The 22090-nt window shown below is 46.4% G+C and overlaps 1 protein-coding gene across 3 annotated transcripts; it reads right to left on the reverse strand.

Annotated features, from left to right (window-relative positions):
* Window positions 1-934: 934 nt before the first annotated feature.
* On the reverse strand, window positions 935-20384 carry LOC115179421 (eukaryotic translation initiation factor 5B). 3 transcript variants are annotated; one of them, XM_029740925.1, is made up of 23 exons: window positions 20226-20384; window positions 17016-17138; window positions 16794-16860; window positions 14027-14795; window positions 13643-13681; window positions 13299-13513; window positions 12964-13213; window positions 12776-12862; window positions 12567-12638; window positions 12155-12459; window positions 11853-12071; window positions 9753-9820; window positions 9525-9666; window positions 9142-9273; window positions 8501-8683; window positions 8138-8299; window positions 6313-6444; window positions 5528-5659; window positions 5352-5428; window positions 5063-5227; window positions 2606-2744; window positions 2334-2495; window positions 935-2113 (listed from the first exon to the last, which is right to left on the reverse strand). In XM_029740925.1, the coding sequence occupies exons 1-23, from the start codon at window positions 20258-20260 to the stop codon at window positions 2006-2008; spliced, it is 3783 nt and encodes a 1260-aa protein (XP_029596785.1). In that variant the 5' UTR covers window positions 20261-20384; the 3' UTR covers window positions 935-2005. The 3 variants fall into 3 exon arrangements, with proteins under 3 accessions (XP_029596785.1, XP_029596786.1, XP_029596784.1); XM_029740926.1 differs by lacking the exon at window positions 13643-13681; XM_029740924.1 differs by having other exon boundaries at window positions 13299-13681.
* Window positions 20385-22090: the final 1706 nt, after the last annotated feature.

Here is a 22090-nt window from a genome sequence, read left to right on the forward strand (position 1 = left end):
ATATGAAACCAGGGGAACTCGACCTCACTAATAACAGGATATGAAACCAGGGGAACTCGACCTCACTAATAACAGCATATGAAACCAGGGGAACTCGACCTCACTAATAACAGCATATGAAACCAGGGGAACTCGACCTCACTAATAACAGCATATGAAACCAGGGGAACTCGACCTCACTAATAACAGCATATGAAACCAGGGGAACTCGACCTCACTAATAACAGCATATGAAACCAGGGGAACTCGACCTCACTAATAACAGCATATGAAACCAGGGGAACTCGACCTCACTAATAACAGCATATGAAACCAGGGGAACTCGACCTCACTAATAACAGCATATGAAACCAGGGGAACTCGACCTCACTAATAACAGCATATGAAACCAGGGGAACTCGACCTCACTAATAACAGCATATGAAACCAGGGGAACTCGACCTCACTAATAACAGCATATGAAACCAGGGGAACTCGACCTCACTAATAACAGGATATGAAACCAGGGGAACTCGACCTCACTAATAACAGGATATGAAACCAGGGGAACTCGACCTCACTAATAACAGCATATGAAACCAGGGGAACTCGACCTCACTAATAACAGCATATGAAACCAGGGGAACTCGACCTCACTAATAACAGCATATGAAACCAGGGGAACTCGACCTCACTAATAACAGCATATGAAACCAGGGGAACTCGACCTCACTAATAACAGCATATGAAACCAGGGGAACTCGACCTCACTAATAACAGCATATGAAACCAGGGGAACTCGACCTCACTAATAACAGCATGTGAAACCAGGGGAACTCGACCTCACTAATAACAGCATATGAAACCAACTTCATATGTATTTTTCATAGAATTGAATTCAATGCATATTCCATTCATACCATTATCCAAAATATACAACGAGGCAGAGGTGGCAGAGTTTGCGACTTCTATAAATAGGTCTTTATTGATGTAGATTTGTTATTATCTTTTACATTTTGAACTCAAGTAGAGAGGAGAGGGACCGCCTACTTTGTCACCTAGTTCATTCATGGTAAAAAAACGTCCGTAGGCACCAGTTGAACTGAGCTGACAGGGGGGGCTGGTGATGTCAGAGAGGGAGGGGCTTTTTAAAAGGACCATAAAATAACTGCATTCAAGAAAAGAGAAAACACTGACAAGGTCGTATTATTCAGACGTCTAAAACGTCTGGTAAGAATGCCTCCCCTCTCCCCTCTTCTAATTGGCTCAGGCCTTTGGCGCACAGCTCCCCTTGATCCGTGATGGATATAAAGAGTTCAGCAAACTAGCCTCCGTGTAGGCAACCAACGTGTCATAACAATAAGGTTCTCATTTGCATTCTCAGTGGAATGTCATTCTCCTTGCGACTTCCGGTGCCAACATGGCACCCACGGAAACTTGTCAAACCCAGTTTGCTGAATTCTGTAGATCTGTGGTTCCGGTGACGCCTGACCCAGCTTTCTTCACTCCCACTCGCCCCCTCTCCTGTCTCACCCCAGCCTGAACACCAGAGGGATTACAGGGGGCAGGACTCCAGCAGCAGACGGATGTGGAGAGTGAGAGAGAGCGGTAAAATGAAAAACAACACTCAAGATGATTCCAAACAACAGGCACGTTGGAATAGTGTGTGTGTCGATGCTGTCTAAACTGTCACTGTTAACAACAGCAGGAAATAGTTTGGTTTCTCACAGAAAAACACTGTTTTCCCCTCTAAAAATACACTCCCCCACCCACCAGAGGGGAGGGGATGGGGGAGAGGGAGAAAGTGGGACACCGCACTGCTCCCACCATTTATGGATGTATGCATACGTGGGTGTGATGAACAAGTGTGTGTGTGTGTGTGTGTGTTTGATCAGGTGTCACATGATCAGTGGTGTGTGTGTGTGTGTCTTCGATCAGGTGTCACATGATCAGTGGTGTGTGTGTGTTTGTGTGTAAGTGTGCTGCGGCTGCCTGAAGACATGAAGGTGTGTATCCGTTCTTCCGTTCAGATGATCTCAAAAGTCTTCTTGAGCTCCATGATGAGCTGCCAGTCAGATTTGCCCATCTCGTCTCTGAACCAGTTCTTCAGGGCATCGATGGACGCTCTGGTGATCTGGAGAACAAACAAAAGACCACATTCAGAACTCCTAAGTCTCCCTGTTCTCATTATGGTCCACTAGTTCTAGTACAGAACCCAGTTTGGGTACCTGCGGTCAGTACAATGTAACAGTGAGTACTTACACCTGATACCCTGTATTGACCTGAAAACCCACCACACGGTAATTTGAACATTGCAAAGAAAAGTGTTGCCTTTCTCCTCTCTGTGACTGTACCTTGCTGACGAGGATGTCGGTGGCCTCAAAGTGTCGGCCGAACATCTTGGGTGCCTCTCCGGGGATCGGTTCGATCTTTATACAGATCTCTTGGCCCTTCTTGGCACTGTCCACCATCTTGTGGTTGATCTCAATGCTGGTCACAATGCCAATGTCCACAAACTGACAGGGAGGAAATCAGTGAGATAATAATATTACACGTTTCTATGTCCTACCAAGATGGAAACAGGTCCCACAAACACACACTGCACTCTACATACACACACACTCACCCCCTTGCTGGGCACACAGAGTGGGGTTCCCTGTCTGAGGACCCCAGCCTCCACGTTGACTCCCATGACTATGGGGTCTCTAGAGTTGAAGATGAACTGAGGCAGGATCTTCAGCTTAGTGGGGAACACAGCAATGTGTCTGTGGAGAATGACAGAGAAAACGTCTGTTACTACACCACAAACCTACTGTCCTGTCTGGAAACCTGAACCAGGCATACCCCACGCCTACTGTCCTGTCTGGAAACCTAGCCCAGGCATACCCCACGCCTACTGTCCTGTCTGGAAACCTAGCCCAGGCATACCCCACGCCTACTGTCCTGTCTGGAAACCTAGCCCAGGCATACCCCACGCCTACTGTCCTGTCTGGAAACCTAGCCCAGGCATACCCCACGCCTACTGTCCTGTCTGGAAACCTAGCCCAGGCATACCCCACGCCTACTGTCCTGTCTGGAAACCTAGCCCAGGCATACCCCACGCCTACTTACCTGTCTGGAAACCTAGCCCAGGCATACCCCACACCTACTGTCCTGTCTGGAAACCTAGCCCAGGCATACCCCACGCCTACTGTCCTGTCTAGAAACCTAGCCCAGGCATACCCCACGCCTACTGTCCTGCAACGGGAACCTATCCCAGGCATACCCAACGCCTACTGTCCTGCCTGGAAACCTAGCCCAGGCATACCCCACGCCTACTGTCCTGTCTGGAAACCTAGCCCAGGCATACCCCACGCCTACTGTCCTGTCTGGAAACCTAGCCCAGGCATACCCCACGCCTACTGTCCTGCCTGGAAACCTAGCCCAGGCATACCCCACGCCTACTGTCCTGCCTGGAAACCTAGCCCAGGCATACCCCACGCCTACTGGCCTGCCTGGAAACCTAGGCCAGGCATACCCCACGCCTACTGGCCTGCCTGGAAACCTAGGCCAGGCATACCCCACGCCTACTGTCCTGTCTGGAAACCTAGCCCAGGCATACCCCACGCCTACTTTCCTGTCTGGAAACCTAGCCCAGGCATACCCCACGCCTACTGTCCTGTCTGGAAACCTAGCCCAGGCATACCCCACGCCTACTGTCCTGTCTAGAAACCTAGCCCAGGCATACCCCACGCCTACTGTCCTGCAACGGGAACCTATCCCAGGCATACCCAACGCCTACTGTCCTGCCTGGAAACCTAGCCCAGGCATACCCCACGCCTACTGTCCTGTCTGGAAACCTAGCCCAGGCATACCCCACGCCTACTGTCCTGTCTGGAAACCTAGCCCAGGCATACCCCACGCCTACTGTCCTGCCTGGAAACCTAGCCCAGGCATACCCCACGCCTACTGTCCTGCCTGGAAACCTAGCCCAGGCATACCCCACGCCTACTGGCCTGCCTGGAAACCTAGGCCAGGCATACCCCACGCCTACTGGCCTGCCTGGAAACCTAGGCCAGGCATACCCCACGCCTACTGTCCTGCCTGGAAACCTAGGCCAGGCATACCCCACGCCTACTGTCCTGCAACGGGAACCTATCCCAGGCATACCCAACGCCTACTGTCCTGCCTGGAAACCTAGCCCAGGCATACCCCACGCCTACTGTCCTGTCTGGAAACCTAGCCCAGGCATACCCCACGCCTACTGTCCTGTCTGGAAACCTAGCCCAGGCATACCCCACGCCTACTGTCCTGCCTGGAAACCTAGCCCAGGCATACCCCACGCCTACTGTCCTGCCTGGAAACCTAGCCCAGGCATACCCCACGCCTACTGGCCTGCCTGGAAACCTAGGCCAGGCATACCCCACGCCTACTGGCCTGCCTGGAAACCTAGGCCAGGCATACCCCACGCCTACTGTCCTGCCTGGAAACCTAGGCCAGGCATACCCCACGCCTACTGTCCTGCCTGGAAACCTAGGCCAGGCATACCCCACGCCTACTGTCCTGCCTGGAAACCTAGGCCAGGCATACCCCACGCCTACTGTCCTGCCTGGAAACCTAGCCCAGGCATACCCCACGCCTACTGTCCTGTCTGGAAACCTAGCCCAGGCATACCCCACGCCTACTGTCCTGTCTGAAAACCTAGCCCAGGCATACCCCACGCCTACTGTCCTGTCTGGAAACCTAGCCCAGGCATACCCCACGCCTACTGTCCTGTCTGGAAACCTAGCCCAAGCATACCCCACGCCTACTGTCCTGCCTGGAAACCTAGCCCAGGCATACCCCACGCCTGGAAACCTAGCCCAGGCATACCCCACACCTACTGTCCTGTCTGGAAACCTAGCCCAGGCATACCCCACGCCTACTGTCCTGTCTGGAAACCTAGCCCAGGCATACCCCACGCCTACTGTCCTGTCTGGAAACCTAGCCCAAGCAGGACAGGTGTAGCCTTCCAATGGGCTGAGTGTGGATCACTTGTGCTATGGCCTATGACATCAAAACAAAGTTATGGTTGGTATCATGTAGTGTGTGTGTGTTCACATACTTGAACTCGTCCTGCTTGGCCTTCTTGTAGTCCTCTCTGTACTTGGTGAAGGCATCAAACAGGTGGTAGATGATCTCAGCGCTGAACACCCTGACCCCCAGACTATCAGCCATCTCCTGAGAGTCCCTCTCCACCTTCACATCAAACGCCAGGATCGTTGCATACCTAGAACAGAACAGCATCAATTTGTTATTGTCCAGTTTACACAGACAGGGTTAAATACGCTGCGACAGTAACCAATCAAACAAATGTATGACAGGGTATAGGAAGGAGAGAAGAGGTGACACACTGTGGGTCATGCTCCAGCATAGTGGAAGCTTTCATCACGTCTTTCTTGTGGACTGGACCGATGTTGATGCCAGCGTACTGTTGGAGGAGATGGAAAAACATGAACATTACAGCACATTATCTCAATACTCTATTGTAGTTTGATACGGTGTGTGTGTATATGTGGGTGATACTCACAGGCACTTTGGACACTCGTAGGAACTCGAGCAAGGCTTCCAGGGATCCGAGAGTGGAGGCCTGGACGTACACACCCTTCTCCTCCAGCTTGATGGAGTTCAGAGTCTGTTTCAACTCCCGCACCAGCTCATCCTGCAGGGGGATCACAACGCAGAGGACATCAATACACCGTGTGTGTGTGTGTGTGTGTGTGTACTAGTAACTAACTCAGAGATGGAAAAAAAGACAAGGAGAGGAAGAAGCTGGGAGCCATTCATAACTATTGACATGTAGCCGTAGGTGGCAGAGGGATCCAGTCTAACACTATTGAGACACAGCCCTGTTATCATACACAGCAGGGTTTCTTCAACTATGGCTCGGGTTCCAAGTGGGTCGCGAATTATGAGGATACATCTATAATCCCACACTATTTCTTCTTAATTTGGGTCGTTGGAGGACGATTTGGGTCTCGAGCTGAACATTTTTAAGAACCTCTGATACACAGTACATTATAAACTGGGTGGATCGAGCCCTGAATGCTGATTGGCCGAAAGCTGTGGTATATCAGACCATATACCCAGGGTATGACCAAACATTTATTTTTACTGTTCTAATTATGTTGGTAACTAGTTTATAATAGCAATAAGACACCTCAAGGGTTTCTGGTATATTGCCAATATACCACGGCTAAGGGCTATATCCAGGCACTCTGCGTTGCGTCGTGCTTAAGAACAGCCCTTAGCCGTGGTAAATTGTCCATATACCACACCCCCTCGGGCCTTATTGCTTAAATGTGCCAGTCTCACCCTGAGCACGGCCACCTCGTCCTCCTTGTGGGCCACCAGCAGGGGGAGCCCTGCCAGGGTCTTCTCCAGGTCTTTCCCCAGGATCTTCACTCCCTGGGCCGTACACACCTCCTTATGCTTCTCATACTGGTTCTAAAGAGGACAGGGGGTCAGATCATTCATTAATACTACCTACTGGTTCTAAAGAGGACAGGGGGTCAGATCATTCATTAATACTACCTACTGGTTCTAAAGAGGACAGGGGGTCAGATCCTTCATTAATACTACCTACTGGTTCTAAAGAGGACAGGGGGTCAGATCATTCATTAATACTACCTACTGGTTCTAAAGAGGACAGGGTCAGATCATTCATTAATACTACCTACTGGTTCTAAAGAGGACAGGGGGTCAGATCATTCATTAATACTACCTACTGGTTCTAAAGAGGACAGGGTCAGATCATTCATTAATACTACCTACTGGTTCTAAAGACGACAGGGGGTCAGATCATTCATTAATACTACCTACTGGTTCTAAAGAGGACAGGGGGTCAGATCATTAATACTACCTACTGGTTCTAAAGAGGACAGGGGGTCAGATCCTTCATTAATACTACCTACTGGTTCTAAAGAGGACAGGGGGTCAGATCATTAATACTACCTACTGGTTCTAAAGAGGACAGGGGGTCAGATCCTTCATTAATACTATCTACTGGTTCTAAAGAGGACAGGGGGTCAGATCATTAATACTACCTACTGGTTCTAAAGAGGACAGGGGGTCAGATCATTCATTAATACTACCTACTGGTTCTAAAGAGGACAGGGGGTCAGATCATTCATTAACACTACCTACTGGTTCTAAAGAGGACAGGGGGTCAGATCATTCATTAATACTACCTACTGGTTCTAAAGAGGACAGGGGGTCAGATCATTCATTAACACTACCTACTGGTTCTAAAGAGGACAGGGGGTCAGATCATTAATACTACCTACTGGTTCTAAAGAGGACAGGGGGTCAGATCATTAATACTACCTACTGGTTCTAAAGAGGACAGGGGGTCAGATCATTCATTAATACTACCTACTGGTTCTAAAGAGGACAGGGGGTCAGATCATTAATACTACCTACTGGTTCTAAAGAGGACAGGGGGTCAGATCATTCATTAATACTACCTACTGGTTCTAAAGAGGACAGGGGGTCAGATCATTCATTAATACTACCTACTGGTTCTAAAGAGGACAGGGGGTCAGATCATTCATTAATACTACCTACTGGTTCTAAAGAGGACAGGGGGTCAGATCATTAATACTACCTACTGGTTCTAAAGAGGACAGGGGGTCAGATCATTCATTAACACTACCTACTGGTTCTAAAGAGGACAGGGGGTCAGATCATTCATTAATACTACCTACTGGTTCTAAAGAGGACAGGGGGTCAGATCATTCATTAATACTACACACATCATCATTATGGGGCCAATACTTAAAAAAAAGGTTTTATTGTCACATACACCAGATAAGCGCAGTGAAATGTGTTGTTTTACAGGGTCAGCCATAGTAGTACAGCGCCCCTTGCTCAAAGGCACAGACAGATTTAACATGTTGTCGGTTTGGGTATTCCAACCAGCGACTTTTCGGTTACTGGCCCAATGCTCTAACCGCTAGGCTACCTGCTGCCATTGACATCAGTGAATTATTTAGTGAAAATGGGAAGTGGAAGTTAGGATTAACCCCCAGCCAAGTCATGGACAGCATGACATTCCTGTTGAAATCAGGTCATAACTGTTTGCTGCTCCTACAAGTGCTCTTTAATAAAGAAAGGCCTAACATAAACATTTCCTCCATACCTTGACCCTGAGCTCCTTCATGGGTGGAGGCAGCAGCAGCCCCCTGATCTGGGTGACGATGGGTCCCTCCACCCCCGGGACGATGACGGTCATGCCCTCCCGGAGAACCCCGTTGATCAGGATCACGTCTATCGTGGTGCCCATACCAGGCAGGGCCTTCACCTGAGGATAGACAGGGACACATGTTCACTTTAATACAACATTAAGTGTTAGATGACGCAACGGCAATGACACCAATGTAACGGCAATGACACCAATGTCACGGTAATGACACTGACGGAAATCTAACCGTGACAACAACAGGGAGGATTACTCTTCCTCGTCCCCATAAACTGTGACAGTAATATAGTAATTGTCCCTCACCTCCATGACCTGAGCCCTGAGCTCATCGCAGTGTGCCAGGCGTCGTGCCAGCATGGTCTGGGTGAGCTCCACCAGCAGAGCGATCAGGTTGCCCATGCCGTCCCCGGAGTGGGCTGACGTGGGCACCAGAGACACAAAGGTCCTAGGGTCCTTGTTCTCATGGAAGAGGGCTGCGTTCAGACCCTGTACGAATACACAATCAAATCAAAGTTCATTGGTTGCATACGCAAATTTGTAGATGTTATGATGCAGTGAAACGCTTATGTTTCTAGCTCTATCAGTGAAGTAATGTCTAACACAATAACAACATACGAATGAAATGAAGAAATATCAGAGACCGGAAAATAAATATATATACATACGTATAATAGTGTGTATAGACAGTATATCAATAGAAAAGGTGTGTACAGCAGTAGTTATATAGGATAAGTCTTGACTAGAATACAGTATATACATATGAAGTGGGTAAAACAGTAGGTAAACATAATTAAAGTGACTAGTGTTCCATGTCTATGTACATAAGGCAACAGTCGCTAAGGTGCAGGGTCACTCAGGGATCTCACAATAGGTGCATCCAATAGTGAAAAGTGCTGTCAACTCCAAAACTCTTTCCCCCCTCCTTTGTTCATATAGTTAGTGACCTGCTGGGCGAACTCCACGATGACAGCTTTGGCCCTCTCGTCAAACTCATCCTTGGTGTTCTTCTTCTGTTTCTTCAGTGTGGCCACCACGTCTGTGTCCGGACTCTTCTTCCAGTCGTACAGGCGGTCAATCTGGAGTAGACATAGAAATGGAACGAATAGAAGGGACAAAAATACACATCATGTCACATGGATGGGCAACCAATTAACTACTTGTGCAAAAAAAAAAAAGACTTCCGCAAGCTACTGTAACCTGGTAGCTTTATTCCCAGTGAATTGTGGGCCATTGAGTGCCTTTAATACATGCCAGTCCTCTACTAGACATCCATCCATCCGTCTATCCCAGAGGTAAGCTATGAGCATGTCTGACCAGACAGACTGACCTTGTTAAGTGCTACAATGAAGGGACACTTCTTCTCCTTGAGCAGGTTGATGGACTCCAGGGTCTGAGGCTCCAGGCCGTGCATGATGTCCACCACCAGGATGGCTATGTCACACAGAGAGCTGCCCCGGTTCCTCAGGTTACTGGACACACCGAGAGATGGAGTGAGATGCAGTCAGATCAACACATTTAGGGCAGTGGACACACATTTTTCTGAATGAGGGTTTACCTGAAAGACTCGTGGCCTGGGGTGTCGATGATCAGCATTCCTGGGATTTTAATGGCCTCGTTGTTAAACTGAAGAGGAAACAATGACATGATTAAAGATCCATTAGACACCAACTATCTATTCAAATCCAATGACATACATACACTGAGTGTACAAAATATTAAGAACACCTGCTGTTTCCATGACAGACTGACCAGGTGAAAGCTCTGATCCCTTATTGATGTCACTTGTTAAATCCACTTCAATCAGTGTAGATGATGGGGAGGAAACAGTTTAACCTGTTTAGGATAGGGGGCAGTATTTTCACGGCCGGATAAAAAACGTACCCGATTTAATCTGGTTATTACTCCTGCCCAGAAACTAGAATATGCATAGAATTGTTTGATTTGTATAGAAAACACCCTAAAGTTTCTAAAACTGTTTGAATGGTGTCTGTGAGTATAACAGAACTCATATGGCAGGCCAAAACCTGAGAAGATTCCATACAGGAAGTGCCCTCTGACCATTTCTTGGCCTTCTATAGCCTCTTTATCGAAAACAGAGGATCTCTGCTGTAACGTGACATTTTCTAAGGCTCCCATAGGCTCTCAGAAGGCGCCAGAACGGGGAATGATGACTCTGCAGTCCCTGGGTGAAAAACAGTAGGGGTTTTGGAAAGTGGTCGTTCTGAGAACAATGACACGGGCGGCGCGTGCATGCGAAGACTCCATTTTCTATTTTCAGTGTTTGAACGAAAACAAGGTCTCCCGGTCGGAATATTATCGCTATTTTACGAGAAAAATCGCATAAAAATTGATTTTAAACAGCGTTTGACATGCTTCGAAGTACGGTAATAGAATATTTTGAATTTTTTTGTGACGATACGCGCTGGCGCGTCACCCTTCGGATAGTGTCTTGAACGCAAGAACAAAACTGAGCTATTTGGATATAACTATGGATTATTTGGAACCAAAACAACATTGGGTGTTGAAGTAGAAGTCCTGGGAGTGCATTCTGACGAAGAACAGCAAAGGTAATCCAATTTTTCTTATAGTAAATCTGAGTTTGGTGAGTGCCAAACTTGGTGGGTGTCAAAATAGCTAGCCATGATGGCCGGGCTATCTACTCAGAATATTGCAAAATGTGCTTTCACCGAAAAGCTATTTTAAAATCGGACACCGCGATTGCATAAAGGAGTTCGGTATCTATAATTCTTAAAATAATTGTTATGTTTTTTGTGAACGTTTATCGTGAGTAATTTAGTAAATTCACCAGAGGTTTTCGGTGGGTATGCTAGTTCTGAACGTCACATGCTAATGTAAAAAGCTGGTTTTTGATATAAATATGAACTTGATTGAACAAAACATGCATGTATTGTTTAACATAATGTCCTAGGAGTGTCATCTGATGAAGATCATCAAAAGGTTAGTGCTGCATTTAGCTGTGGTTTTGGTTTTTGTGACATTATATGCTAGCTTGAAAAATGGGTGTGTGATTATTTCTGGCTGGGTACTCTCCTGACATAATCTAATGTTTTGCTTTCGTTGTAAAGCCTTTTTGAAATCGGACAATGTGGTTAGATAAAGGAGAGTCTTGTCTTTAAAATGGTGTAAAATAGTCATATGTTTGGGATTTTTGGATATTGGCGAGGCGTTCCGCTAGCGGCACATCTAGATGTAAGAAGGATTTTTAAGCCTTGAGACATGGATTGTATACGTGTGCCATTCAGAGGGTGAATGGGCAAGACAAAAGATTTAAGTGCCTTTGAACGGGGTATGGTAGTAGGTGTCAGGAGCACCGGTTTGAGTCAAGAACTGCAACGCTGCAGTGTTTTTCACATTCAACAGTTTCCTGTGTGTATCAAGAATGGTCCACCACCCAATGGCCATACAGCCAACAAGACAGCTGTGAAACATAGGAGTCAACATTGGCCAGCATTCCTGTGGAACGCTTTTGACACTGTAGAGTCCATGCCACGACAAATTGAGACTGTTCTGAGGGCAAAAGGGGCTACAACTCAATATTAGGAATGTGTTCCTAATGTTTCGTACACTCAGTGTACAGTCACTGTTCAGTGTATGACTGGGTCTGAGCTGAAGGGAGAGGCGCAGCAGTACTCACGTTCTTCACCATCTTGGTCTGCTCTACGATGGCCTCCAGCGGTACGTTAGTGGCTCCGATCTGCTGGGTGATCCCTCCTGCCTCTCCGTCCTGTACGTGTGTATGCCTCAGCTTGTCCAGGATCTTGGTCTTGCCTGTGTCTACGTGGCCCAGTACACAGACGACGGGGGAGCGGAGCTTGTCCAGGTTTATGTTCTTTATGTTCTCTGCTCGCCGTTTCTACACAGGAGCACAGAGGGAACAACATCACACTACTCCACAGTTTAACAATGTTGATAGGATGTGTGTTTGTGGGAGACTACCTCAATACGCTTCTTGGCCTTGTCGTAGATCCGCTCCTCTTTAGTGCGATCGTCATCTGAGTCGCTGTCACTACTGGACTCCGAGCTCTCCTTCCCTCCCTTCCTCTTAGTGGCTGGGGCCTGCTGCGGCATGTGAGGCTGACTCTCCTTCTCCTCCTCCTCCTCACTCTCCTCCTCTTCGTCATCCTCTTCCTCGTCCTCCTCTTCCTCGTCGTCATCCTCCTCTTCCTCCGGCTGTGACGAGGGTTTCTGTTGGGGCTGCTTTGGCGTCTCTGGCTTCACCTCAATGTGGACCGTCTTCAGCTCTGTAGAGGGAGAAGAGACGTTATGGGAGGTGTAAGCACGGAGAAAATTCCACCAAGCCTTTGGGAGAGTGCCATATCGCTAAAACCTGAAGTCTGTCCTGTCCTACCTTTGTCCTGATCGATGGTCTCAGCAATAGCCTCCCAGTCATCAACTGCAGACTCAGCTTTCTGCTCTACCTCTGGGGGGAGGGACAGGAAGACATGACACAAAATGCGACTGAGGCAATGAAAGTTGTCTGGCGTTACACCCAGATCTGGACAACAAGCGGAGGACATGAAGGCAGGCTCCGTCTCCAAGATCTATGGTCCATTTTACCTGCTGCTACTTTGGGAGTTTCCACCTCCATCGGTGAGATGATTGGCTCTGCTGTCTCCGACGTGGGTGACATGACCTCTGAGATCTCTGACCGGGGAAGAGGAGGAATGAGGGATGAGGCACAAACAAATAGACAGATGATTTTGCAGTTTGACATGTATTTGACGTGGATTGGAAGAGGCTGTTACCTTCAGGGGTCTGTGCTTGTTGGGGCTTCTTTTTCCTCTTGTCTCCGTACACTGGCTTCTTCTTTGGCACTGAGTCGTCTTTGGATGGCACTTCAATACCCTGGGCCTTCAGGAGTTCAAGTGTGGCCTCAGCCCTGGCCCGGGCCTCTTTCTGGGCTTTGGTCAGCAGTTTGCCCTCCTTCTTCAGCCTCTCCTTCCTCTCTTTCTCCTTCTGTTTCTTCTTCTCCTTGCGTTCCTGTTCCAGACGCTCCTGTAGGTGTTACATTGAAGAGGTCAGTTGGTAAGAGGTCAGCGTGCGTGTGTGTATACACAGTGTGTGTGTGTGCGCGCTTAACCTGCTCCAGTCTCTGAGCCTCCTGCTCTTCCAGGCGACGCAGGTTCTCCTCTTCCTCCTTCTTGGCGCGCTCCTCTTCCTCCTTCATGCGAGCCAGAGCCTCCTGCATGGCCTTCACTGTGGCCTTGCTGGGCCCCTTCTTCTTCTCCTCTTTCTCCTTGTCCCCCTTCTTCTTCTTCTTGTCTTTCTTGCCCTTCTTGTCTCCCCCTTCCTCTTCTGAAGTAACACAAAATCCCCGACAGAAATCGGTCATAGCACAGTAACTGTGCAAGCCATTTCTACATTTTGAACTAATTGCATGTAAATACACAGTAACGCCACTTTTAACTACTTTAAAAACATTACCATTGGGTTCATTCATTGTTTCCACCACCGCATCGGCAGCTAATGGGTACAGAGTTAAGATGAGTAGACTTCTACTATTGTAACTGCATGCAACTACACATTAACACGTGTATTAGTATGTATTATGGATCCCCATTAGCTGCTCATCCTGGGGTCCAGCAAAATTAAGGCATGTAACAAGCTACCCTGAAACAGAAATCTGCTTGTTTCCTTCTCTTACCATTAATTGCTTCAAGCACCTCATCAGCAGCTAATGGGTACAGATAAGCATTTACAAATTCTTAAAACGAAAGTAGTTCCTACATGGTATGTGGGCAACTCATTGTAAACTGTTGCCGTTTAGGCTGTGGAATGGATACAATATAAACCAATTGTAAATCTCACCTTCTCCTTGAGGATCAGCCCCTTCCTGATCTTCAATCTCTGCTGCCTCCGTCTCTGCTGCTGGGGCCGCTGCTGGGGTTGGGGCCGCTGCTGGGGCCGCTGCTGGGGCCGCCGCTGGGGCCGCCGCTTGCTCACTCTTCTTCACTACCTCTTTCTCTTTCTTAGGCACTGCTGCAACCTCAATACTCCCCTCTTTCTCCTCCTCCTTCTCCTTCTGCTTCTTCAGCTTAGCCCTGTCCTCCTCTTTCTTCTTGCGGTCTCTCTCCTTCTTCTCTGCCTTCTTCTGAGCTGCCGTCTTCATCTTGAAGGTTCCCTCCTCCTCTTCCTCTTCTTCACTGTCTGCCTTGGCTTTGCCCTTCTTCTTCTTGCCTTTCTTTCCGGCCTGCGACGCGTCCACCGAGTCGTCATCATCTGAATCATCCTCCCCTCCCCCCTCACCTTTCCTCGCACCTCCATCGTCATCCTCCTCTTCCTCGTCCGAGGCCTCCTTGCAACCTCCCTTCTTCCCTGCCTTGGGTTTTCTCCGGGTCCGTGAGGCGTCGTCCTCCGAGTCTGAGCCAGCAGCAGCAGCAGCAGCGGGGGCAGCAGACGTCTTCTTGTCCTTCTGCTTGTCTCCGTTTTCCACGTCACCCGTACCCGAAACCTCTTCGTCGTCCCCGTCGTCATCCTCCAGGCTGGCTCGCTTGCCCTTCCGCGTCTTCTTCTTCTCCGCTTTGGTGGGCGGCGGGGGCTCGGCGGCGCTCTCCGGCTCGTCTGTGGCGTCTGGTTTCTGTGGATTGCGGAAGTGATGAGTACTCCATAGAAGCATGTGCTTTGCCAGAGAGGGTCATTACATATGCATATTAGCATTTGGCTATAGCCTGGTGCAGGGTCATGGAGGAGGAAATTATAGTCCAAAACTAACTTTTAAGTGACACTGACCCAACAATGATAAAGAGTGAATATGAGCAATGCGCACTCAACGGGGATACGGCCGATGCTCTCTGCTGGTGCCAATAAGATAGCCTAGAGGCCTACTGTTGTTCGCTCAACTGAGTTGAGAATTTACAGCTAAGAGTATTTTCATTGTCTTCTCTTTACAGCAATAGCCATGCTTCTTTCCAAACTATGTTTTCCCACGATTGAATTTTGAAATATTCTGATATGCCTGGCTGGGCCTCTTTTCATTGACAATCATAACTCAACAATAATCTATCTGGTATTTGCCACGTGTGCTGCCCAAATTCCAAACGCTGCCTTTCCTTCCAACGGTAGGCAACGGGATTTAAAACAACTTATTTATTTTTTTAAGGCTAGGGGAAGCTAATGATGCTCTGTGGTCAAATCCTGCTTAGTAGCCTATTTTGAATGATTTTATTTATTTCTGTGTAGACAGGAGTAGGCTAATTAGGCTAAATCATTTTGGCAATTGAATTAAATTTACTTAGGGAAACCTTAGCTTCCCCTAGCCTTATTGCTGTGCATGAGCCTGTCAATCTACTGTCCCCATAGTAGAAATGTTTTGAAGCAAGGTAAAACACGCCTCATAATATGTAGTAAAACGTTGAGGTTTCAAACAATGAAGTAGCTATACGTTTTCAAAATGCATACTGCCTCCAGCTCATTGCAAAGTGGTGTGTGAAGCGCTGAGCCTGCCTTCCGTTGCCTGTGCATTTGAATGACGAATGGGAAGCACACTTCAATTACCAGTACAGAAATAAAAAAAATAGCAGGTATTTTTAATGTGGCCACAAAAATGTCTTTAACACACGATTGCATTTACAATTGTTGTGCAATGATTGGGCTTATAAAAGCTCTGTCTGGCAGATTTTCCTGCTCAAAGGCTCTGTATCTGTATGCTGTGCACATGTGATTAATTTAATTGCATAATTTAATTACACTAAATTATGCAAATTAACCCATAGACAGAATAAGCATGAATGGTCAAATGTATTTACATCAATTGGTATTTCCGTCAATTAATAGGCTAAAAGACATTACTTCGAAATGGGATCTTTTTCCTTCTCCCGGTGCCAATTTAATTTATCAGCTTTTCTAAAAAAAAAATTTAAGCCAGCTATTACTGGCTAACAGAAACCCTGTTATAGCCTAGTATAAGGTCATTATATATGCAGATTAGCATTGGGCTATAGCCTCATATAGGGTCATTACATATGCAGATTAGCATTGGGCTACAGCCTGGTATAGGGTCATTACATATGCAGATTAGCATTGGGCTACAGCCTGGTATAAGGTCATTACATATGAAGATTAGCATTGGGCTACAGCCTGGTATAAGATCATTACATATGAAGATTAGCATTGGGCTACAGCCTGGTATAAGATCATTACATATGAAGATTAGCATTGGGCTACAGCCTGGTATAAGGTCAGAACATATGCAGATTAGCATTGGGCTACAGCCTGGTATAAGATCATTACATATGAAGATTAGCATTGGGCTACAGCCTGGTATAAGGTCATTACATATGCAGATTAGCATTGGGCTACAGCCTGGTATAGGATCATTACATATGAAGATTAGCATTGGGCTATAGCCTGGTATAAGATCATTACATATGAAGATTAGCATTGGGCTACAGCCTGGTATAAGGTCATTACATATGCAGATTAGCATTGGGCTACAGCCTGGTATAGGATCATTACATATGAAGATTAGCATTGGGCTACAGCCTGGTATAGGATCATTACATATGAAGATTAGCATTGGGCTATAGCCTGGTATAAGGTCATTACATATGCCATATGCTAATCTGCTACACTTCACCTTGCTGCCTTTAGCTCCTGTGGTTTCAAGAGAGAGTTCCTCCAGCTCCTTCAGGATGTCGTCTTCACTGTTAAAGATCAAAACATTATGATCAATACACAGTAGGCTGCAAAGTCCAAGGCAAGTGTAGAAATATTTCCGTCCAACAGTTGGTTCTTATTTCCATAGTTATTTTAAAATGGAGCGTTCATTACTGTCGAAGAGAGAGAAATAAAGACTTACTCAAAATCGTCTTTCTTTTTGTCTTTCTTCTTCTTGGCCTTTCCTTTACCTTGCTCCTTGGAGGCTCCCGCTCCTTCGATTTCTGCTGCTAGGGCGTCAAGGTCGATGCCATCGTCTTTGGCACTGAAACAAAGTCATGCAAATCACATATGGTGCACATTACACATGGTAAAAGACAGCATTATCAAGCATAGCTGGGAACCACATGCTTCTCCATGCAGATTTCTGCCATATGTTATGTTACAAAAAATGCAGGCTTACAGGCTGACTACACCGCTCGCGTTGCGTGCGCTGCGAAAATAAATGTAGAAATCTATGATATTAAATTATTGCGCCAACGAGCGTCTGCATTGCCAAGGGCTAAAATAGAAGTCAGTTCTATTTCTGACGCAGATCACGCTGCAACTCCTGCCTCTCCTCATTGGTTTATAGAAGCAGGTACCCACATGCCATCTCCTCATTGGTTATACCCACGTGGGTGACTGAAAGACGAACAAGGTCAATGGCGGTAATGTACCTAATTTATGAAAGTTGCCAATCTCAATATAAAGTCAAGAGAAGAAAAAGCCTGGAAGGAGGAGAGATGACTAGAAACGATTCGGTTGGCCGTTATTTGTGTGGATTAATTGGCGGAGTAGAGAACCTTGTGCATTTCAGGTAAAATAACAACTCAATATTTACATCCCAGAACAAATTAGCTAGCAACAGCAAGCTAGCTAAAAAGGACAAATTAGCTAGCAAGTGCAAGCTAGCTAGCTAAATTGCCATAAATGTTTAATGCTTTTCGACCTGTCCACAAATTAATATAATTGGTTCAGAGTTTGTTTTGATATTTTAACCTTTGTGTCGTGATCGCGTTTGTTGTGGGGGGACAAAATACATTTATGCACGATGGCGCACGCGCGCAGCCGGTTTGGGTTCCGTGTTAGCAGCAAAATGATACAAACTAGCAATGAATGTGTGGGATTTCAAATATTTGCAGCCTTGATTAAATTAGCACATTTCACGCAAATGTGATTTTCATATCCAGTCCGACAAAAAGACAGACCCAGTCAGTCAGTCCGACAAAGACAGACCCAGTCAGTCAGTCAGTCAGTCCGACAAAGACAGACCCAGTCAGTCAGTCAGTCAGTCCGACAAAGACAGACCCAGTCAGTCAGTCAGTCAGTCCGACAAAGACAGACCCAGTCAGTCAAAGGACACAAAAAATTCTGTCAACAGAAAATGTTGACAGATTTGAAGGATTTACTGTGGTCCTAAAATGACTCGCTGGTGGCCACAAATCAACCCTGACAGTGGGAAGTGTGCATCCAACAAGAACAGCACCTCCACCTGAATGGCAGCTGCACACTTGACACTGTTACGCCTTCAGTCAAAAAAAATGCAATAACTAATTCTAGACCTTCAGCCTTATGTCAGACGGGTGAAGATGAAAACCAAACATGAAAGACAAACAACTTCAGTCCCTAACCTGTAATGACCATTATGATCATCTCAACTAGTAACCATCCACAATCCAACCACAACAACCTTACCTGAAGCAGCACATGGATCTTTGAGACTAAAAGCCCTACGTCTGCTCAGCCTCAGACTTTATACAGAGGGTGAGGCGAGCCTCCTTGCATGCCTGTTGCATCAGCAGTGGAAAGCACCTCTATGTTAGAATGAACAGGGACCAACCCCGGGTAAAACACACAGGGTGCACAGTGCACACACCCTTGCCTCTGGGTAATGAAATCATGAAGAAGCAGCTGATAGACAGGATGTTGATGGAGTTATCCTGTTCAATCAATGTTATTCCTTTCACTTATTTACAGGTACTATGAATATTGCTTATATACAAGTGCCTTTAGGGTTAGGGGCTAGTGGTTGTTTCTGGACCAGACCTGTAATAGTTGTTGGTTATGGGGAACAGAGAGGACCATAGTTAATCAAGCTGTTTTGTGCCATCTTTTGCCCTGGCCTGGTATCATCTTGACCTCACAGCAGAGTTGACTGGAGCAGGAGCAGGCTGCAGATCAGCAGTATACAGTACAGGGGGTGAGAGCTCACCATCACGGCAGGTCAGTCAATATATATCCCTCAATAATCAACTTAAATGGCAGCTGCCGCCACCAAGCCAGCACGACACTTAGCCTACTGTCTCTCTGTCTATTATCTGTCAAGGCTCATTCCCACGGTCAAAAGCAGACACCTGGTCATGACTTACAAAGGGTGGATAAGAGTGCCTACTACAAGGAGCGAGTGTAGATTTGTGCACTTGGCAGACAAGCATCCATTGTTGGGCTATGTCGTAATGAGACTTGAGTCAGTGTCAATTGACATCTCTATTCAGGAATGTATCATCATTTATGAACAACATTGGTCGTAATGCCTAATACTTGGCAATGGAAATAATAATATATATATATTCTAGCCATTGAGATCAACATACTGCTTTATTCTGAAGCCCCCCCCCCCCCCAAACTGAGGACAACAACAAATCTCTAACTGGGGTATCAATCGCAAATGACCACGTTTACTCACACGGGGACACAGCCATTGGATGGATACTCAAGCCATAGAGGCGACAGTTGGGACAATGAATGAGGGCCCTTTCTGACAGCACAATGAAAAGGGATGATGTTGCAGGCATGGGGCATAGCCAGGCTGGAGGTCCTCACTTGTGTTGTCAGTGACTCAAAGATTCAGCAATAGTTCGCTGACAATGTCCTCCTAGAATTGCATCATATATAGCTAGTTATCTGCGTTTCCCTATTAGTGGGCGAGCAAGCTAGCTAAGTTAGATAGCTGACAAGCTAATGGAAATGAACTTTAGAATGTGACTGCATGGAGCCTGGCTAGCTAGCTGGTAGTAGGATGCCAATGTAGCTGCATAACATATGCTAGCCAATAGCGAGAATAATAGGTTTCGTGTCTCTGTTGTTCAGCATAAGTATGTTTATACGAGATATAAATTGGTTAATTCATTGTCAATATGAAAGGTAGAAAACAAGTGCGCGATGATAACGTTAGCTTAGTAATAAGCCCGAGACAGGAGGCCTAGCCAAAGCAATCTGCCGCCACATGAAACTCATGGCTTCACTATCATGCTAATGCTAGCCAGCCCAGCCTGTACGACTAGCGTTAGCTAGCTATATTCATAGAAGTCTGTTGCATACAGCACAACTTTCTCAAATCGTATGACACACGGGCCACACTATCATGTACCTGTCATCGCCTGACTTTTTCTGTTTCTTCCCCATTCTCCTTGTTTTTATTTTTATCCACAATGTTCAGCCTCGTTGTTCGCCGATACAGCACATATGGTTGGTTCAATGGGGGTTGGTCACACATCCTGCGCAGTTGCAGAGCGTTTTCTATTGCCTGTACTGAAGTGAAGGGCATCTTCACTGCGCAAACTGCGCAGGTATAATGGAGTAACACATTATTATTATTATTATTATTGTTGTGACAGGTGCAAATAAATGCGTTGTTTAACAGAGTCAGCCAGTAGTACGGCATCCCAGGGGCAAATTATGGTTAAGTACCTTGCTCAAGGGTACATCGACAGATTTTTCACCTTGTCAGTTCAGGTATTCAAACTAATAACCTTTCAGTTACTGGTCCAACACTAACCGCTAGGCCAAAGATTTTTATAATCAACCCAAGATAGACAGCAGCATGACATTTCCAATGAGAGCAAATTAATCATAGAGGGCACTGGGCAGAACAAGCAACCTATGGGCTAGCGAGATCCTATTGGCACGTTCTAGCATGTATTTGCATATTTCAGTTAGGGAACGCCACTGTGAAGTGTGCGTGTGAAATAAGTCAATTGGCATTTCGCCCTTACACTCCTTCTAAACAAAGCAATTTTTTTTACAAATTTGGCAAAGGGTAAAGTCTAGAGGTCGACCAATTATGCTTTTTCAACGCCGATACCGATTATTGGAGGCCCAAAAACGCCGATACCGATTAATCGGACGATTTTTTATTTTTAACAATGACAATTACAACAATACTGAATGAATACTTATTTGAATTTAATATAAATCAATAAAATCAATTTAGCCTTAAATAAATAATGAAACATGTTCAATTTGGTTTAAATAATGCAAAAACAAAGTGTTGGAGAAGAAAGTAAAAGTGCATTATGTCCCATGTAAGAAAGCTAACGTTTAAGTTCCTTGCTCAGAACATGAGAACATATGAAAGCTGGTGGTTCCTTTTAACATGAGTCTTCAATATTCTCTGGCCTGCTCGCCTCCCTACCTCTGAGGAAGCACAGTTCCCGCTCAGCCCAGTCAAAACTGTTCGCTGCTCTGGCACCCCAATGATGGAACAAGCTCCCTCACGACGCCAGGACAGCGGAGTCAATCACCACCTTCCGGAGACACCTGAAACCCCACCTCTTTAAGGAATACCTAGGATAGGATAAAGTAATCCTTCTAACCCCCCCCCTTAAAAAGATTTAGATGCACTACTGTAAAGTGGTTGTTCCACTGGATATCATAAGGTGTATGCACCCATTTGTAAGTCGCTCTGGATAAGAGCGTCTGCTAAATGACTTAAATGTAAATGTAAAAATAAGTTTTAGGTTGTAGTTATTATAGGAATTATAGGACTATTTCTCTCTATACGATTTGTATTTCATATACCTTTGACTATTGGATGTTCTTATAGGCACTTTAGTATTGCCAGTGTAACAGTATAGCTTCCGTCCCTCTCCTCACTCCTACCTGGGTTCGAACCACAACAGCCACCCTCGAAGCAGCGTTACCCATGCAGAGCAAGTGATGTTTGAAACGCTATTAGCACGCAACCCGCTAACTAACTAGCCATTTCACATTGGTTACACCAGCCTAATCTCGGGAGTTGATAGGCTTGAAGTCATAAACAGTGCAATGCTTGAAGCATTGCGAAGAGCTGCTGGCAAAACGCACGAAAGTGCTGTTTGAATGAATGCTTATGAGCCTGCTGGTGCCTACCACCGCTCAGTCAGACTGCTCTATCAAATCATAGACTTAATTATAATATAATTAACACACAGAAATACGAGCCTCAGGTCATTAATATGGTCGAATCCGGAAACT

Source organism: Salmo trutta, chromosome 39 (assembly GCF_901001165.1).
Source record: "Salmo trutta chromosome 39, fSalTru1.1, whole genome shotgun sequence".
NCBI lineage: Eukaryota > Metazoa > Chordata > Actinopteri > Salmoniformes > Salmonidae > Salmo > Salmo trutta.